General features: G+C 44.1%; 1 protein-coding gene across 3 annotated transcripts in view; it reads right to left on the bottom strand.

Moving 5' to 3' along the window:
• Positions 1 to 17,607, bottom strand: part of PRKCA (protein kinase C alpha) — a 211,982-nt gene that overhangs the window by 116,311 nt on the left and 78,064 nt on the right. For all 3 annotated transcript variants that reach the window (XR_009557213.1, XR_004691854.2, XM_035104019.2), the window contains exon 3: positions 3,071 to 3,153. Coding sequence is in view for 1 of the 3 variants with exons in the window: in XM_035104019.2 (XP_034959910.1) it covers positions 3,071 to 3,153 (83 nt within the window). In the remaining 2 variants the exon portion in view is untranslated. The remainder of the gene's footprint in view (positions 1 to 3,070; positions 3,154 to 17,607) is intronic.

Raw genomic sequence — 17,607 nt, 5'->3', positions numbered from 1 at the left:
ACCATACATAAATAAGTGCATTTTCCATTTCCCACAAAGTCACAAATTTTGCTAAGTAAAAGCAGTCATTCCCAGCTCTTTCCCCTTCATTTATTCTTATTGCATGGTAGAGAAATAAAGCAACATTAAAATATTTGGCTGTATAAATCATAAAACTTGAGTTTGTACAAGTGCCTTGAGGGGAAAACTAACAGTTTCTGAATCTGTCAGGCTGCTTTTGGAAGCATTGCATTGTTTATCATGACAGGAAAAAGCCTAAGCAAGTCTAGGGCTAATTTGTACACACAACCCCCCCTACCCCCCCCCAAAAAGAGCGTGAAACCTGTGTGAAACAGCATTTGATTAAACACATTTGCTCTATTTGATGAACCAAGTAAACTTTGACTTATCTTACAGTGCTTTCTTTGGAAAAAGCCAAATTCAAACCACGGGTTAAAAAACAGGCCTGTTTCAACAAACTTTAACATTAACTATAGATGCAATACTAAATTGTGGTTAACTGAAACCAAAAGTGGAAGCTTCCAGTCTCTTCCTCATGGCTGGGCCTGAGAAGGACAGGGAAAAGGGTATGCAACCCCTGGGCCAGGCATCCCCAAACTGCGACCCTCCAGATGTTTTGGCCTACAACTCCCATGATCCCTTGCTAACAGGACCAGTGATTGGGAAAGATGGGAATTGTAGTCCAAAACATCTGGCGGGCCGAAGTTTGGGGATGCCTGCAAAATTTCCATTTGATCTTCAGCAGGTTTCAAGAAAGCCAACAATTGATGTTCTAGGAATTCCATATAAATTGTATCTATTCATAGTCCTTATGTATACAGTGCTAAATATATGCACAAATACTCATATGCCATTAGTATACAAGATGATCTGTTGATACGTTTTAGCACAGGAGATAGAAATTCTCTAAAATATACCGTAGGAAAACAGCAGATTGCAGTGTGGCTCACATGAAAGTACGTTCAGGATTCCCCCCCCCCACCTCTTTAATCAGCTATAAAATTAATAAACTGCACGATGCCTTTTATAACTTTATGAAACAACAACAACTAATTCTTTAAATGCTATTTAAAACGGAACTGAGGCAAATGTGCAAAGCCCCAACTTTTAAAACTATAAAGAGTTTGCATACAGAACTACTAATTTAAAATGTCAAAGGGGAAAGATGTGGCTATGATTTCAAAACAATGCTTATGAAACATGAACTGGTCGATGACAGAATTCCCATCGGGGCCAATTCTTGATGGGAAATATGAATATGGAAATATGCACTTGAAATGGAACTATGTGGAGGCAAGTCACTTGTGAAAGCTTTCCTTGTGGTTGTAGTCTTCTTCAACATGCCATCACAACCCTCTAAGAAACAGGATTTGTGACATAAGTGGATCTCTTGCAACTGTGACAGAAGCTACCTCAAGATGTGTGACTATCCCTGAATCTGCTGCAACCGTGAGGGAAGCTAATGACTTGCCACACCACTTGTAACATAAGTTTCCTGGGGGGATTTTCGAGAAACATTTTTGCTGCCCTATATGGAGATCTGGTTTTATATTATATTTAAAGAATGAAAGTTTTTTTTAAAAAAAGCATACAGTGCTAATTTTACAATATTTCAAAATGGTTTGAAGTGAAGGATTTGATTAAGGAACTAAATCTAATGAAGCATATTTAGTGTAGTTTACTTGGAGATAATTATTATTGTTACATGTAAATAGGCATGACAAGCCAGAGTAGCACACAATTCCCATGCACTCTTTAAATTCTGAGAAAAAAAATGAGAGCAGTGAAAACTGTAAACCTATGCATATGTGATGTATGTTTGATACGCCGTGCATATAAAATATACACTTCCTGGGGATGGAAAAATGTTGGAATGGACGTGTGGGTGTTGCATCCATTCCAACGTTGCATTTCACATGCCAACCATCTACCGTAGCTACTGGCATGAAAGAACTGTCCCTGCTAGTTTTCAGTTGAAAAACTGGTGACAAAAGATAAAGAGTGCTCAAGAAAAGGAGAGAAAACCTGGCAAATCAACATTATCTCCAAGAGTATGAAGAGTTCTAGTTATACATAGCTATACTCCTCTGTGTTTTCTAATAAAGAGTCACTTCCATTTTAAAAAAATAGTTGAGAAATAGCTAGTCTCTCTAATTTCCAAAGGGCAAATGGTTCTTTCTAGTTTTTATTCATCAGAAGTCTGTTGAAGGGGATTGAAATGATCAGTTTTAAATGTGTGTCTTTCAGTTATAAATACCATTTCTTAGGACAGAATTATATAGAGCATAGCATCCCTTACAATGGGAGGTAATCAGTTGATCCAATTCACAACTTGAAAACTACAGTAATGAATGGCTGAGGAGATTGGAGTCATTCTACTAACTGCAGCTGAGCTAAAATTATATATGTAGTATACACCCATCCATCCTCCTTTTCCATGGCATTTCAATTTCAACAAATGTATCTAAGATTATCTTTGTAACTTCTATAAAGAGTGTCCTGTAATGACAAAAGGCACTTTTGAACAGAAAATATAAAATAGTGTGCTTAATTTTAGGTCTATTTGATACCATTTGAACTCATTCACATAAGAGAGCTTTATAAAGTCATCCCAGAAAAATATATCAGAATACCATAATCTCTTTAGCCAAGATTCAGAGGGCCTCTTGAGATAGGAGTGTTGATATAGCAGTCCTCACATTATTTTAAACTGCTTTTGAAACTCTAATGTAGCAGTTGGGAGTTTGACATGGCTAAAAGCTGACTATAACTTGCTTCTCAATATTAATAAAAGTGACTTTATAATATATGTTGTCTTTCATATATTCTCTCCTTCCCTTTTATTTTTTTGCTTCATAACACTGCTTTTCTCTTATTTGTCTCTCATTGGCTTCGTCGTTGCAATTGCTTGTGATCATGGAGAAGACATACTGTGACAGAAGAAACTTAATAAGCACAACCTATTAAAGAACATATTAACTGATCTCTAAGCTGCCGATATCTACCATCCGTGCATCAACAAAATGCATCAACAGAGCAATGATCAGACAGCAAAATGCAATGTACTTACATCCGTGTCCGGCCCCTTGTCTGCCCCGGGACAAGAAAAGGTAACAAATTCATGGCACCTCTTATGAACCACAAAGCAGCAAACTAGGAAAAGAAGAAAAAAACATTCAAGCAATTGCAGATTTGTTAACGAGTTTACCGCCAATCTACTGAATTGAATTGAAATAAGCTGCCTTGTGAATAGTGTTGATAGACATTCAAATCATGGAAAAATTAATTCTCAAGTCTTCAAGAAACACAGCATTCTTTCAGCACAGGCAATTGCTTCTAACACATGATGTCCACATACTGTAAAATGACAGTATATCTAAGTTTGCTCATTGGTTTTTTTTAACATAAGCTGTGGTCAAAACAAACAACCAAAGGACTCCAAAACATTGAACTCTTCGCCCATTAAGATACAAGACACAGTAATTCCCCATTGTTATTTTGCCTGAGATTTTCCAGTTGCCACTTTTCACGCAGGCAACAGTATCCCACATTCTTCAACAGAGGATGAAAAAGAAGCATTTATTTGATAGGGGTTTTCTTGCAGAATTTTTATTTCTGATACAATTTTGCTATATCTATAAAAATGTACAGTACGCTACTTGGTTACTTTAGCTGTGCTTTATTGTTTTAGCAGGACTTTATACATTGCTCTGTGCAAGTTGGAAGCGATCTTGTGTACCTTGGTAAAAAGGCAGGGTAGACATAAATCAATTACCAACAATTATCCAATGCTCTTGGCAATGATGTGTAATTGATAAAATTACATCCACAAAATACAGACATCAGGATGTGTTCCGCAAAACCTTAAGTTAGGGTGGGCTCTATCCTTATGGGTAATTGAATAACATGTTAACATACCATCGGTGCATATCTAACTACTGAGAAACATTGTTGTTATGATGATAGAAAGGCAACATGGCCAAATGTTAACCTTGGGTATTAGTTGCTTAGCATGTAGAAAGCCATCATCAAAAGGCCACACCAGTGGCTCCTAATCCTGATGGCTATGTTCTCTATCATACTGTCAGGGGTAAAAAGGTAAAGGGACCCCTGACCATTAGGTCCAGTCATGACCGACTCTGGGGTTGTGCGCTCATCTCACATTATTGGCCGAGGGAGCCGGCGTATAGCTTCCAGGTCATGTGGCCAGCATGACAAAGCCACTTCTGGTAAACCAGAGCAGCACATGGAAACACCGTTTACCTTCCCGCTGTAGCGGTTCCTATTTATCTACTTGCATTTTGACGTGCTTTCGAACTGCTAGGTTGGCAGGAGCTGGGACCAAGCAACGGGAGCTCACCCCGTCACAGGGATTCGAACCGCCGACCTTCTGATCAGCAAGCCCTAGGCTCAGTGGTTTATCCACAGCGCCACCTGGGTAAGCTTCTAAATACCAGTTATTTGAAACCACAGGAGGGGAGAGTGTGCTGTTGCACTCAGGTGCTGCTTACAGGCTTCCCACAGACACCTGTCAGAACAGGAAGGTGGATCATAAAACAACGGTAGTTCAGTTCCTAAGTTTATTGCTCTAGCCAAAGGCTTAAGATCAGTCTTGGCCTATGAAGCCCTGTTGCAGTGACTGTTATATCTACATTAATTCTAAACCTGAACTGTCTGTGACCTAAAAGGAATGGGTAGTGCATCGCAACAAACAATTAAATAAGGTTCTTGAGAGACCAAAGGAAATATCTACATAGGAAAAGTTGTCTTCTGAGATTATGCTGATAGACTCTTTGCTCTGGTCTTATACTGTACTTCCTTTTCAATCTGATTCGATCGGAGGTGTGCTGCATCAGATTTTGGTTGCTCAATCACTCCCAATTCAAAGATGCGGCAAAATTACAGTTTCTAAGGCCACATGTTGCATTCTGCATGAGTCATTTCTATGAGCTTTAGAATCAGGACTCAGCCAGGCCCGCAGAGAGCAAGATACACATCCCTTGTCTCAGCTTAACTGCACAGGATTGCAACTTAAGATTCCATACAAAGTTAGCACCTTCCTGGAAATGCAAAGAATACTTTTCTATTTAAGAACTGGCCTAACATCATTTTAACATTCAAGGTCACCTTAAAGCTGAAATATATGGCGACTTATTGTACCAAGGGGGGAAATGTACTACATGGAACACCCTGCACAATGTGGATGAGGGACAGAGCAAAAACAGCTCTGGGTCACTGCTTATGAATCACTCTCTCCTAATTTCTCTCCATATTTTTCTTTTTTAAAAAATGTTTTTGATGATAATCTTTTGATGAAAGATAAAGTGAGAATCTAGGCAGCAGACCTTTTGCCAGCCAGATGTTGCTGTCTTCCAACTCCTATCAAACATGGGCGTAGGCAGGGGGCAGGAGGGGACAATTGCCCCCCCTAGAAGCAAAAGCTGAGGGGCGCAGGCATGGCAGCCCCAGGTTCCCGCTCCCGGCGCGAAGTTCCAGAGGCGCGCGGGGAGCGTAAGCGGAGGAGCGCTAAGCAGGAGCAGGGAGCGTAAGCGGAGGAGGCAGCCACAGGCTCGCGTTCCCCGCGCGCCCCTGGAGCTTCGCGCCGGGAGCAGGAGCCTGGGGCCGCCTCCTCGGAAGAGCTGGGCGGCGCAGGCAACGTAGCCCCGCCCACATTACCACTGTGGCCCCTCCCGCCCCTTGCCCCCGCCCCTTGCCCCCCTAATTTTGATCCTGGGTACGCCCCTGCTCAGGGCCGGCTCTACATAGACCCCCGGTGGCGCAGTGCACCACGGCGGGGGGCTGGTAAGGTGGGCGCCGGCCTGGTAAGGAGGCACGCGATCTGCTCAAGATGGCCCTGCCCCTGCTATCAAACCTGACAACTGATTATGCCAGATGAGGTTGTTGGGAGTTAGAGTCCTTCAACATATGGAGGGCGACAGGTAAGCCACCCCTGATCTATGAGGAAGGGTATCCTTATTTGAGAGGAGCAAAACGAAGAGCCTGGGCATTATTTTGTGAATTCTGATGTGGGAAGGATTTAGACTTTACTAGAAATAGGGACAACCATCTTTAATCAGACAGGTGCAACACAATCACATGCATTCCAGGTGGTTCAAATACACTCTTTTAAAAACCCCTTTCTCAGCCAACACTTAGGAACAGTGCTCCAACCACATCTGTATAAAACGAGTGGAAGAACACATGAGACAACTAAGGTAGGATGCCAGCATTGAAAGACTGTTTCCTAAGGAAGTCAAAAGAAAAATGCAAATGCACAGTCTCAAAAAACCTTTGGTTATCTCAGTGTTTCATGTGGGAAAGTGTTGTGAATGGTTGGGGGGGGGCTTTTAAAGCAGGCTGAAATCACTACTGATCACTACCGAACTTCTTTTCCCTGCCTTCCGAATCAGTATTGGAACCTATATAAATGTCAAACCAATCATTTAACAGCTTTGTTTCTTAAACTCACTTTTCAAATGCATAATTCAAAATGCCACTTCCTTTACAAAGTGAGATAGCTAATGAAAACGATGGATCTCCTATGACCCTCTTATGGTCAATTGAGTGCAAGATTTGAGATTAAGTAAACGGAGAGAGACCAATTAACCAGGGTGCAAGGTCAATTTGTCAGCACAGATATAACCTTACTGATGAGATCGGCTTTACTGACGTGAATATGCACATCCGCCCATCTATATTATCTCATTTCTATCCCACCACTCCTTCAAAGAATGAGGATGTCGTTATACCATTTTCTGTTCACAATAAGCTTGTGAGGTAGGCATTGCTGAAACTGACTAGTTACTGCAAGGCTGCACAATTAAAAGTGTTATAACTGAGTGAGGATTTGAATTCAGTGTCCCCCTTGGGACAGTTTTCAGCCAGCATTTCAATATCCACTGAACTCTAAAATATAATGAACCTGTATCTTTGAAAGAAGGTACAAGAATTCCAAAACTACTCTTAAATGCTTGCTCTACAAAAAAAACAAAACAAAAAACCTATCCATGTATCAGCAATTCATGTTTTGTTTCCATGGATCTCTAGTGGATTGTGTCACTCTTCGGAAGGCATCCGTCCTTGTCAAAAGCATATGTAAAGTCACCCCAAGGGAGGTCGAAATATTGTATTCTACAGAGAAAACAGCAGGGATGAAAAACACAAGCACAAGGCAAACACTGGCAGGGATATGGATATGGATAACAAATGTTCTCACAGGAACAAGAATGCCTGACCACACTGTGTGACTCCACAGTTATTCATACACCCCATGCAGTATCCAACCAGTAACCAGTAAAAAAAGCATTCATCTTCTCCCAGGCCTTCAGCTAATTAATCAATCCATAGTTTTTTTAAAACTCTAGGGGGTTCTGTTTTTGTTGGTTACTATGGTACGTCTTTTTGTGTTTTTATGTTGTAAACAACCCTGAGATCCTCTGATGATGGGCTGTATAGAAATTTAATAAGTACAGTGGTGTCTTGCTTAACAAATGCCCTGCTTAACGAAATTTCTGCTTAACGAAAGGATTTTTCGAGCGGAGGTTGCCTCACTAGATGAATTCGTTTTACGAAAAATTCGTCTAGCGAATTGCGGTTTCCCATAGGAATGCATTGAAATTCAATTAATACATTCCTATGGGCAAAAAAAAAATTCAATGCATTCCTATGGGATTCGCTAGACGAATTTTTCATTATAAGAAAAGACCCGTGGAACGAATTAAATTCGTCTAGCGAGGCACCACTGTAATAATAAAGGACACTGGGGGGACGGTCTATAAACTCATAGAATTGTAGAGTTGGAAGGGACCACAAGGGTCATCTATTCCAAACCCCTGCAAGGCAGAAATATTTTGCCCGACGTGGGACTCAAACCCACAATCCTGAGATGGGACTCTTAATCTCAGGATTGTGGGTTTGAGTCCTATGTCGGGCAAAATATGCTCTACCAACTGAGCTATCATAGGTCATGTGAACTAACTCAAAAGGGTTATATGAATTGCCCCGAAGCCAAACAGGGAGTCTGCTTACAGCATTAGTACATTTTGCCAATTAAAACATATTAAAATGGCACATTGTCAAAGAGCGTCAAGTATCTTGAAAGCTTCTACTACCTAATATATTCAGTTTCATTTATCCTGCTTTAAAAGGATTCATGCATTAAAACTAAGGCAGGGGTCCCCAAACTACGGCCCCTGGGCCGGATGCGGCTCAATCGGCCTCCCAATCCGGCATGCGACGCCCCCCGCCGCCCGCTGCCGCCGCCCGCTCTTACAGCGCGCGGCGCAGCGACGGTCTTAAAAATCGGCAAAAAATCGCCGAAAATCCTTTGTGCGCATGCGTATAGGCCTCTCCCGACCCAGAAGAGGTCATTTCCGATGGGGGAGGCCCATACGCATGCGCACAAGCGATTTTCGGAGATTTTTTGCTGATTTTTAAGACCGTGTGCGTGTGCGCATGCGCACGGGAGCGCACTCCCCCGCCCTCCGGCCCGCTGCGCGCGCACTCCCCCGCCCTCCAGCCCGCTGCACGCGCACTCCCCTGCCCTCCGGCCCGCTGCACGGTAAGTCTGGGGACCCCTGAACTAAGGGTTGTATCCAAAGCTGCATGCACAATGGGACTAATCTTTCCTCTATTCTTCCTGCTCCGTCAAAATCTGTTATAGAGGGCCCATCAAACCTCTGCAGCACATTTTTGAGGGTGCACGAGGGGCTGCGGGAGAGAGGAAGGGGAAGCTCTGGATACAATTCTAACAGTAGATTTCAGGAACAGACGTATACACTGGAAAAAATACATTCTCACTTAATGAGCACCAGTAGCAGTAGTAGTAATAGTGGTGTAATCCATTATTAATCTAAATTGTAATTAATAGTATTATTACTATATAGTTCTATATAGTAAACATCACATCTACCTCCTATCTAAGGTTCAGTGTGGTTTTGCACCGAGGAAGCCAGCATTTTTCCGGGATCAACAAATATTTGTGAAAGCACAACACACTAATTTTTATTTAATACCAAGGAATATCTAGCTGCAGATTCATCTGAAATATATCAAGCATATGATTTGTTCTCGAATCTTAGCCATCTCAAATGTTTGATGTGTTGATGTACAAAAAACATTGACACCAGAAACCCACAGATTAATTTATCAGCCAATAGTTTTCACCTTGCACAGAACAGTGGGAAGTTAAGAGGTTTCAGCCTGACAAGAAAGCAAAAGTTACAGGTAGGTAGCCGTGTTGGTCTGAGTCGAAGCAAAATAAAAAAATTCCTTCAGTAGCACCTTAAAGACCAACTAAGTTTTTATTTTGGTATGAGCTTTCGTGTGCATGCACACTTCTTCAGAAGGCAAAAGTTCACCTAGGGTGGAAGAGGCAGGTTTGACTAGCGTGGGCTTGCTCAAACCTCTGCATCATACTTTTGTAACTTAATCTGACCTGAGACCTTCAGTCCCTTTTCTGGCCACAGTTCTATCCTCTGCTAGAAAGAGCACAACTGGCATATGGCCACGCATTCCTCTCCATATGCTGGCACAACAGATCTAGCCACTACATTACATCTACAGGACTGTATCGCTACAAGACATTTATACCAGGAGCCAATACAGCACAAGACCAGCATTTGAAATTTGCCAGGCACCAGGTGCACCTGGCTATTGGCCACTTGTGACCAAGTGAAGATGCCTGGGCACCAGAATGTCACCTGACATCTCCACCATCTGGAGGTGCATGCCTGGGGATTCTTGGATCTTGACTATTTTCACACAGTAGCAACATGTCCTATATAATTGTCTCTTTTTTGTATATAATTTTATTAGGTTCCCTGTTTTACAATTTAAAATACTCATTTTAAGATAACAATGACTTCCCTTCTTCTCTTTGCACAGTTCATTTTACATATCATAAATCCCTGCATATTTTACAAAAACTATACTGTTCAGTATTCCATTAGTGCATCCATCAAAACTTGTTTACACTGTTGAATTTATCTTAACGCTGCCAACATTTTCAGCTGTTCACAATTACTTCCCATATATTCAATGAACGTTTCCCAATCTTCTTTAAATGTATGTTCTTCTTGTTCTCTTATTCTATATGTTAAGTCTGCAAATTGTGATATTCTGTCAGCTTAAGTTGCCATTCTTCTTTTGTTGGGAATATGTCCTGTAGAATTCTATCTGTTATATTTTATCTCACACACAGAGCTTTATTGTGGTCCATAGGCTCAAAAGACACAGTACAAAAATTATATATCAACAGTTAGTAAGTCATAAGAGCGGCCTTGCTATATTTTATCGGCACAAACAGAATGATTTCAGGAACCCAAAATTGATATTGAAAAACACCACTTTTGAGACGCCGGGCCCAAAAAATGGCAACTAGGCATTCCGTTTTGGTGACTGTAACCTTGGTTTAAGTATCCAATTGATGCTTCTCTTATATATCTGGGTTTCTAATACTACACAAGACTTAGAAAATTTGTCAAGTTAGCATGCTAGGGTTGGAGCAGCTAGACACTCTAAGTATCTCTTTCACACACATATGCAAACACACCCCTACGGCTGACTAGACTGAAGGTAACACAAGTCACCATTAAAATGCTCTCAACATGTGTGCCCCACCCCACTTGACCACGGAAGGAAAAGGAAAGCTAGTGATTGGGGAACAATGGCAAAGAGTTACAGAGAAGAACATCTTGCACAATCCTACAGACAGAGTCCTATGATGAGGAATTAGCAGCTTTAAACCACCAGGTATCCTTCTCCTCTTTCAATTAGCACTTCCAGAATACAGCTGGGGATAAGGGCCACACAAACACAATGGCAGTGCTATTTTTCTAGAAAAAGAGGTGCCGGAACTCACCCTGAACTTATACAGTCATACCTCAGAATACGTCCGCTTCATGTTGCGTCTTTTCAGGTTCAGTCCCAGAACGGGTTACTTCCGGGATTACTTCCGGGATCGGCACGTCCACGACCTGCGTGCATGTGCAGAAGCGCTAAATCGCACTTTGTGCATGCACAGAAGCACCACATTGCGTCACGCGTGTGTGCAGATGCAGTGCTTCATGTTGCAAACGGGTCACCGGAACGTATCCCATTCGCAACATGAGGTACCACTGTACTGGCAATGGCACCACCCTGAGAGGTGCTGGAACTGAGTTCCTGTGAGTTCCAGGTGAGGAAAAAAAGCCCTGGTTATGAGTCACCCGGCAGGTAAGTGTTAGCATAAAAATAGACAACACATGTGAATATGCGCTAAGAGCAACATCAAAGTTCGAGCCCAGGTAACCTGTCATACTCCAGAACATTTGAGGCCGAGGCCTACGAATCTCCATTTGCAAGTGTGGCTCCTACACAACAGGGAATCAGCATCAACCACGGCATTGGCACAAACACCAGGGGCAAGGGGTTCTCTAGTAGGAGAAGTGATGCTTGCCAGGGGAAGACAGCATGAAGCATCACAAGTCACTGCTCATACTGTTGCTGCTAAAATAGTTTGATTGCATCAGGCTAACCATCTTTTGAAAATGATAGTTCGGCAGCTGAGTCATGGAAAGGAGAATGCCAAAAAGGAAAAACACAAGGGGATCTCAAATGCCAAAAACATCTTCATTTTAATCCAAGATGAGAAAAGTTTGTGATTGTATGCAGGTTTAGCTGGGAGTTAAGTCCCATTGGACAAAGTGAAACACACTTTTGAGGAAACATAATGAGGACCAGTCTTCAGAAGTGCATAAAAATAGTATTTAAAAGGGACAACAGAACAAGAGATCATACAATTTATAATACAATGTAAGGCATTTATCTTTCAGGCTCATCCTTTTCTCACCAGGAGTTATCAAACAGAAATTTTCATAGATGTTCTGGTTACCTTCGGCTACCCACCTACTGTAGTTAAACCAATACTGTATACTGCACAAGTATCAGCTAGGGCAGGTGATCCCAAACTGTGGTTTGCAAGCTTCATTCAGGCAGTCTGCAGCACATCTGTGGGTTTGTGGTTGAAGATGGGAGATACCACATCCATTGCATGAAATATCCATATTGAATTTTAACTTTATGTTTATTGCTTCTTTCATTTATTATTTCTACACAGTATTCAAATTGAAATATGTAGAATACAATATATAAGAAAGCTAAAATTCGGAATGAGCTCAGGCTTGCAAGAGAGGTAAAAATAATAAAAGCGGGGGGGGGGGGCGGACTATGTTTGAATCGAGAGGAAGAACAAGGAAGTAGTAAGTCCTCTGTGTGGAGTGTTAGGTTTCTGTTGTCTCAGAAGGGTGCAAATGGACCAACATGGAGAAGGTGAATAAATGCTATTGGGTGACAGACAGAAAGAAATAAGAACTGCTCAACACCTGTGTTGTCTCTGTCTTCTCCCAAAAGGAAAACAGCACCCAGCCTGCTGATACTAGAATAAATGGTGCAGAGAGGGAGGTGCAACCCAAAATAGGAGAAGAGGTGGCAAGGGAACATCTAGCTACTTTAAATGAATTCAAAACTCCATGCCTGATAAACTGTTTCCAAGGGTAGTAAAGGAACTTTACCCAGAGCCTCCGTCTATAATCTTTAATAATTCCTGGAGAACAGATGAAGTCCCTGCAGAGTGGAGGCGGGCAAATGCTGTCCCTATCTTCAAAAGGAGGAGGGCAGATCCAGGTAACTACCAACCTGTCAGTTTGGCATCAATACCTGGAAACGTCCTAGAGCAGATGATTAAACAGTTGGTTTTTTAACAAAGGTTGGGTGGATTTTTAGCTATGTTTCCAGCATTGCAAGAGGATGGACTAGATGGGCATTGGGGATCCCTTCCTAACCCTACAATTCTATGAATTAAAAATCATATAAGATTTAGGACAGTGCATTACAATTGTGGCAAGTAGAAAACTCATTAAGAGGTGTGCCAAGTCCCTCAGCAATTTTGGGAACCACTGAATGAGGAAACATATGCATATCTAAATTCTGATTAGAAATGTTATAATCCCTTCCAATCATTTCTAGACCTGAAGTTTGAACAAAGTATTTCTCTGAAGAAAGAAACCTTTTTTTCCGAAAAACCATAGTAACAAAACAAAAAGCGAAAAGGGAAGCCGAAGTACCATGATGAGGGATAATCAAGAGAGAGGTATTTTTGCAATTACACAGTAATGATTTGTACTGCACTATTTATTTGTCATTCAGAACACGTATGTTTTAAGATCAGATCTCCCCAACAGAGATGTTCAAAACACAATCTGTTTGATATCAAAGCAATCTATTTAATCAACAGATTAAGTAAAACACAAAAGCATTTACTGGACCAATTTACAGATCTTGGTTGTGTTTATTCTCATTAAAATGAGCAATCCACCAACATCTGCCCAGTTCAATCTCTGTTCCTATTCATGGGGACATCATGATATAGGACCTATTTCATGGAGTCCCCATTAATAAATATACAAATTCATGCTGCTCTTCCTAGCTGAGAGAAAAAGGGGGAGAGAGAAAATCCCTCTAGCAGTGTATCTCCAAAAATCAGAGAGAAGAAACCTATTTTTTTGCAGATGTGCTGGGGGGGGGCTACTCTCAAGCACTGCTGATGCTTGTTTCCTTGGTTATGCCTAGGGTTGTCAGACTCAATAGAGGACAGGACTTCTGTGCCTTTAATTGCCCTGCTCTCTTTTGAATCTGGAAACCTTAAAGAGAAACCAGCAGACCCTTTGTTTAATTTCCAAGCAAAGGGTTTGCTGGTTTCTCTTTAAGGTTTCCAGACTCAAAAGAGAGCAGGGCAATTAAAGGCACAGAAGTCCTGTCCTTTATTGAGTCTGGCAACCCTACCGTGTTTCTCCTAAAATAAGACACGTCTTATATTCATTTTTCCTATAAAAAACCACATCGCGGCTTATTTTCGGGGATGTCTTATTTTTTAATTAAGCATGGTACAGCATTGTTACCTTAACTATGGTACGGGGCTTTCTTGCGCCGCCCGCTGAGCCCACTGCTGGGTCCCTGGGCTTGACGCGGTGCGGCGCGGTGCGGCTGGGGCTGCTGCCGGCTCCTGCCGGCTGCTGTGGCTTCGCGCACCGCCCGCTGAGCCCACTGCTGGGTCCCTGGGCTTGACGCGGTGCGGCGCGGTGCGGCGCGGCGCGGCTGGGGCTGCTGCCGGCTGCTGCGTCTTCGCGCGCCGCCCGCTGAGCCCACTGCTGGGTCCCGGGGCTTGACGCGGTGCGGCGCGGCGTTGCTGGGGCTGCTGCCGGCTCCTGCCGGCTGCTGCGTCTTCGCGCGCCGCCCGCTGAGCCCACTGCTGGGTCCCTGGGCTTGACGCGGTGCGGCGCGGTGCGGCTGGGGCTGCTGCCGGCTCCTGCCGGCTGCTGTGGCTTCGCGCACCGCCCGCTGAGCCCACTGCTGGGTCCCTGGGCTTGACGCGGTGCGGCGCGGCGCGGCGCGGCGCGGCTGGGGCTGCTGCCGGCTGCTGCGTCTTCGCGCGCCGCCCGCTGAGCCCACTGCTGGGTCCCGGGGCTTGACGCGGTGCGGCGCGGCGTTGCTGGGGCTGCTGCCGGCTCCTGCCGGCTGCTGCGTCTTCGCGCGCCGCCCGCTGAGCCCACTGCTGGGTCCCGGGGCTTGACGCGGCACGGCGCGGCGTTGCTGGGGCTGCTGCCGGCTCCTGCCGGCTGCTGCGTCTTCGCGCGCCGCCCACTGCTGGGTCCCGGGGCTTGACGCGGTGCGGTGCGGTGCGGCGTTGCTGGGGCTGCTGCCGGCTCCTGCCGGCTGCTGCGTCTTCGCGCGCCGCCCGCTGAGCCCACTGCTGGGTCCCGGGGCTTGACGCGGCGCGGCACGGCTGGGGCTGCTGCCGGCTCCTGCCGGCGGCTGGGGCTGCTGCCAGCTCCTGCCGGCTGCTGCGGCTTCGCGCACCACCCGCTGCCGGGTCCTGGGGCCCGTTCAGTCAGAGCTCAGCGCGTCGCTGTGCTGGGGCTCCCGCTGGGCTGGGGCTCGGCGCGGCGCGCGCTGCTGTGTTTGCCGGCTCCTGCTGGGTCGGGTAGGTACCGGTACCCCCCCCAACATGTCTTATTTTTGGGGGATGTCTTATATTTTTTTGCCTTTAAAAGATCGTGCCATGGCTTATTTTAGAGGCACGTCTTATTTTAGGAGAAACACGGTAGTTATGTCTGAGGCACACTCAAACAAACTGAGAAGCATTTCACTTCCACTCAGCAGCTTCTGAACTGGGGTTATATTTTGCTGCTCTGGCTGTAGGTGCCTGCAGCCAATGCACAACCAAACACCGCCATCCCAACTGTTGGCTGATGGCACAAATGACATCAGGAAATGGGACAAGTTGGCATGGTTTGGAGGAAACAGCCTGGATGGCCAAGGGCAGAGGTTCCCCACCCCAATCAGCCCCTTATCAGATGAAGGTATCAAACTTGCTACCTGGTCAATTCACAAAATCAATAATACATACGGTTATGATGCCAAAACCTTTACTAGCCACTTGTACTGCAATCCTACAGTCAGTCTGGTAAGCCAGCAGTCGCCATTGGGGTGCCCTCCAGATGTTGTCAGACTACAACTCCCACCATCCCTGTCCATTGGCTGGTGGGAGTTTTAGTTCAACAACATCTGGAGGGAACCACATTGGATGCCTATGAGGTAAGCCAAATAGTGTTACTATGTCTTCAGGAAAGCTGGTATGGGGTTGGGAGTCAAAAGGGTGATGAGGCAAGGATGTGGGAAGAAAAACAAGAAGCAGCATGGGATCAAAAGTTTTTTAAAAAAGAGGGGAGTAGGCAGGGGGACTTTCTGGGTCCCCGCCTCTCCCCTTTTCCATCTCTATTCTTTCAAATATATAAAATGTTATACTCATAAGCAGATGATAAAATGGAAAGGCTTGTTGACACCTGAAATGCATTTAACTTATTACCTCAATAAACTGCAACACTTTTGTGAAGGAAACCCCATCAAATAAACTAGAATGCACTGTGCAGAATTTCACTTCGCAGTTCCAGAGTCAAATTATTATTACCTTATTAATCTTTATGAAATGTATACTGGCCAAGTCGCATAAGTTATTCTCAAATTGTAGGGAGGAAAGCATCATTTCCTATAGTTGCCGCTTCAATCAGTCCCACTTCCTGCACGATAGAGTGAGACAACAGGCCAAGCCCTGTACTAGCTTCAGAAACAATGCAAAGCACAAAAATCAGCTGACAAATAAGGCCATTTTCAGATGTGAGACTTAAAATTGGCCATTCAATTTCCTGAATCTGCAAAGAGAATGAAATTGCTAAGCAACTTACAATCAGCATTTGATTTGTTAACAGCTATCTTCCATGTTCTGCGTGACATTAACCAGAATGATGCAGAGGTCTTTAGATACATTACAGTAGGCTAATCTACTACTATCTTGGAATCACCACTTTTTAATTATACATATTGGAAAGCACCACTCGTTGTCTGAAAGCACAAAGGCCTATAGTTGAAGAGCTAGCCCTTGATGAGCCTCCCAATTAAAGACTGGTAGCCAATCATTAACACGAGTCAAAATATTGAAATAAAATAACAATGAAAAGAAGTCTGGCCATGTAGGTAGAGATGTGCTTGCTTGCACGCACACGCACACACACACACACATCTTCTCAAGTTCTGCATGGCAAAACAAACACCCAGAATACCCAGGTTCTACACTTCAATGACCAAAAATAATGTTGCCCTTCCAGAATATGGTGTCATGGGCAGGACCAGCCTAAGACATTTCAGCACCTGAGGCAATGCAAAAAATGCCCCTCTCTCCAGGGAAGGAGTGAGTGGAGACCTATATCAGGAACAAGGCAGGAAATCAAATCAACATTACCCAGTGGTTGAAGTGAGAATCAAAGGCTGTCATGCGGGGGGGGGGCACTCTGAATTATGCATGAGACCCCAGAGAGCAGCCCCACCATTTCCCGCTCTAGGGAGATTGGAAGAGACCAGCAATGCCTCCCATTCACCGATATGCTACAATAGTGGCGGCACTGAGAAGGCTGCCGAGGAAGAGGGAGATCCAGCCGCCAAGGGGTATGCATGCCACAGCCATCACTGTAGCAAGCAATACATTTCTTGCAGGCTGGATTTGCTGCTGCCTGAGGAGGTCACCTCACCTTGCCTCATGTATGGGCCAGCCCTGTTCATGGGACAAAGTGAAATTTATTATTACCTCCAGTTGTGTGAAACTAGCATGCACTCCCAAATTTGCCCCTACTTGTACAGAAACAAAAGGATCCAGCAAATTAACAGCTCAGCATGCTTCCGCTAACCTAAACGTAGGGGGGAGTGTTTTTGTTTTCTTTTTGCTATTAATGACGTACTACAAAAACTTTCATTTGAGAGAAGGAAGAAGGGTAACTAGATTTCATGACAGCTATGTGGAAATGTAATGTCAGAGGAACAGGCAGGGAAGAAACAGAAGTTGGGTCATGAACCAGAAAATACAAAGACACAGGATTAATGGATCACCAACCATGTTCAACCACACTTCAAAACTAGGTGAGACATTTATATACCTGAAAAAACTGCACTACCGCTGCTATAGAATCTCCAAACAAGCTGTTGCTTTTTAAGCAAATCCCACAGCACTATACCTTCTGG

This window comes from Zootoca vivipara, chromosome 2, assembly GCF_963506605.1.
Source record: "Zootoca vivipara chromosome 2, rZooViv1.1, whole genome shotgun sequence".
Lineage (NCBI taxonomy): Eukaryota > Metazoa > Chordata > Lepidosauria > Squamata > Lacertidae > Zootoca > Zootoca vivipara.
The sequence above is the reverse complement of the archived record's forward strand: the minus strand, read 5'-3'. Positions and strand labels throughout refer to the sequence as shown.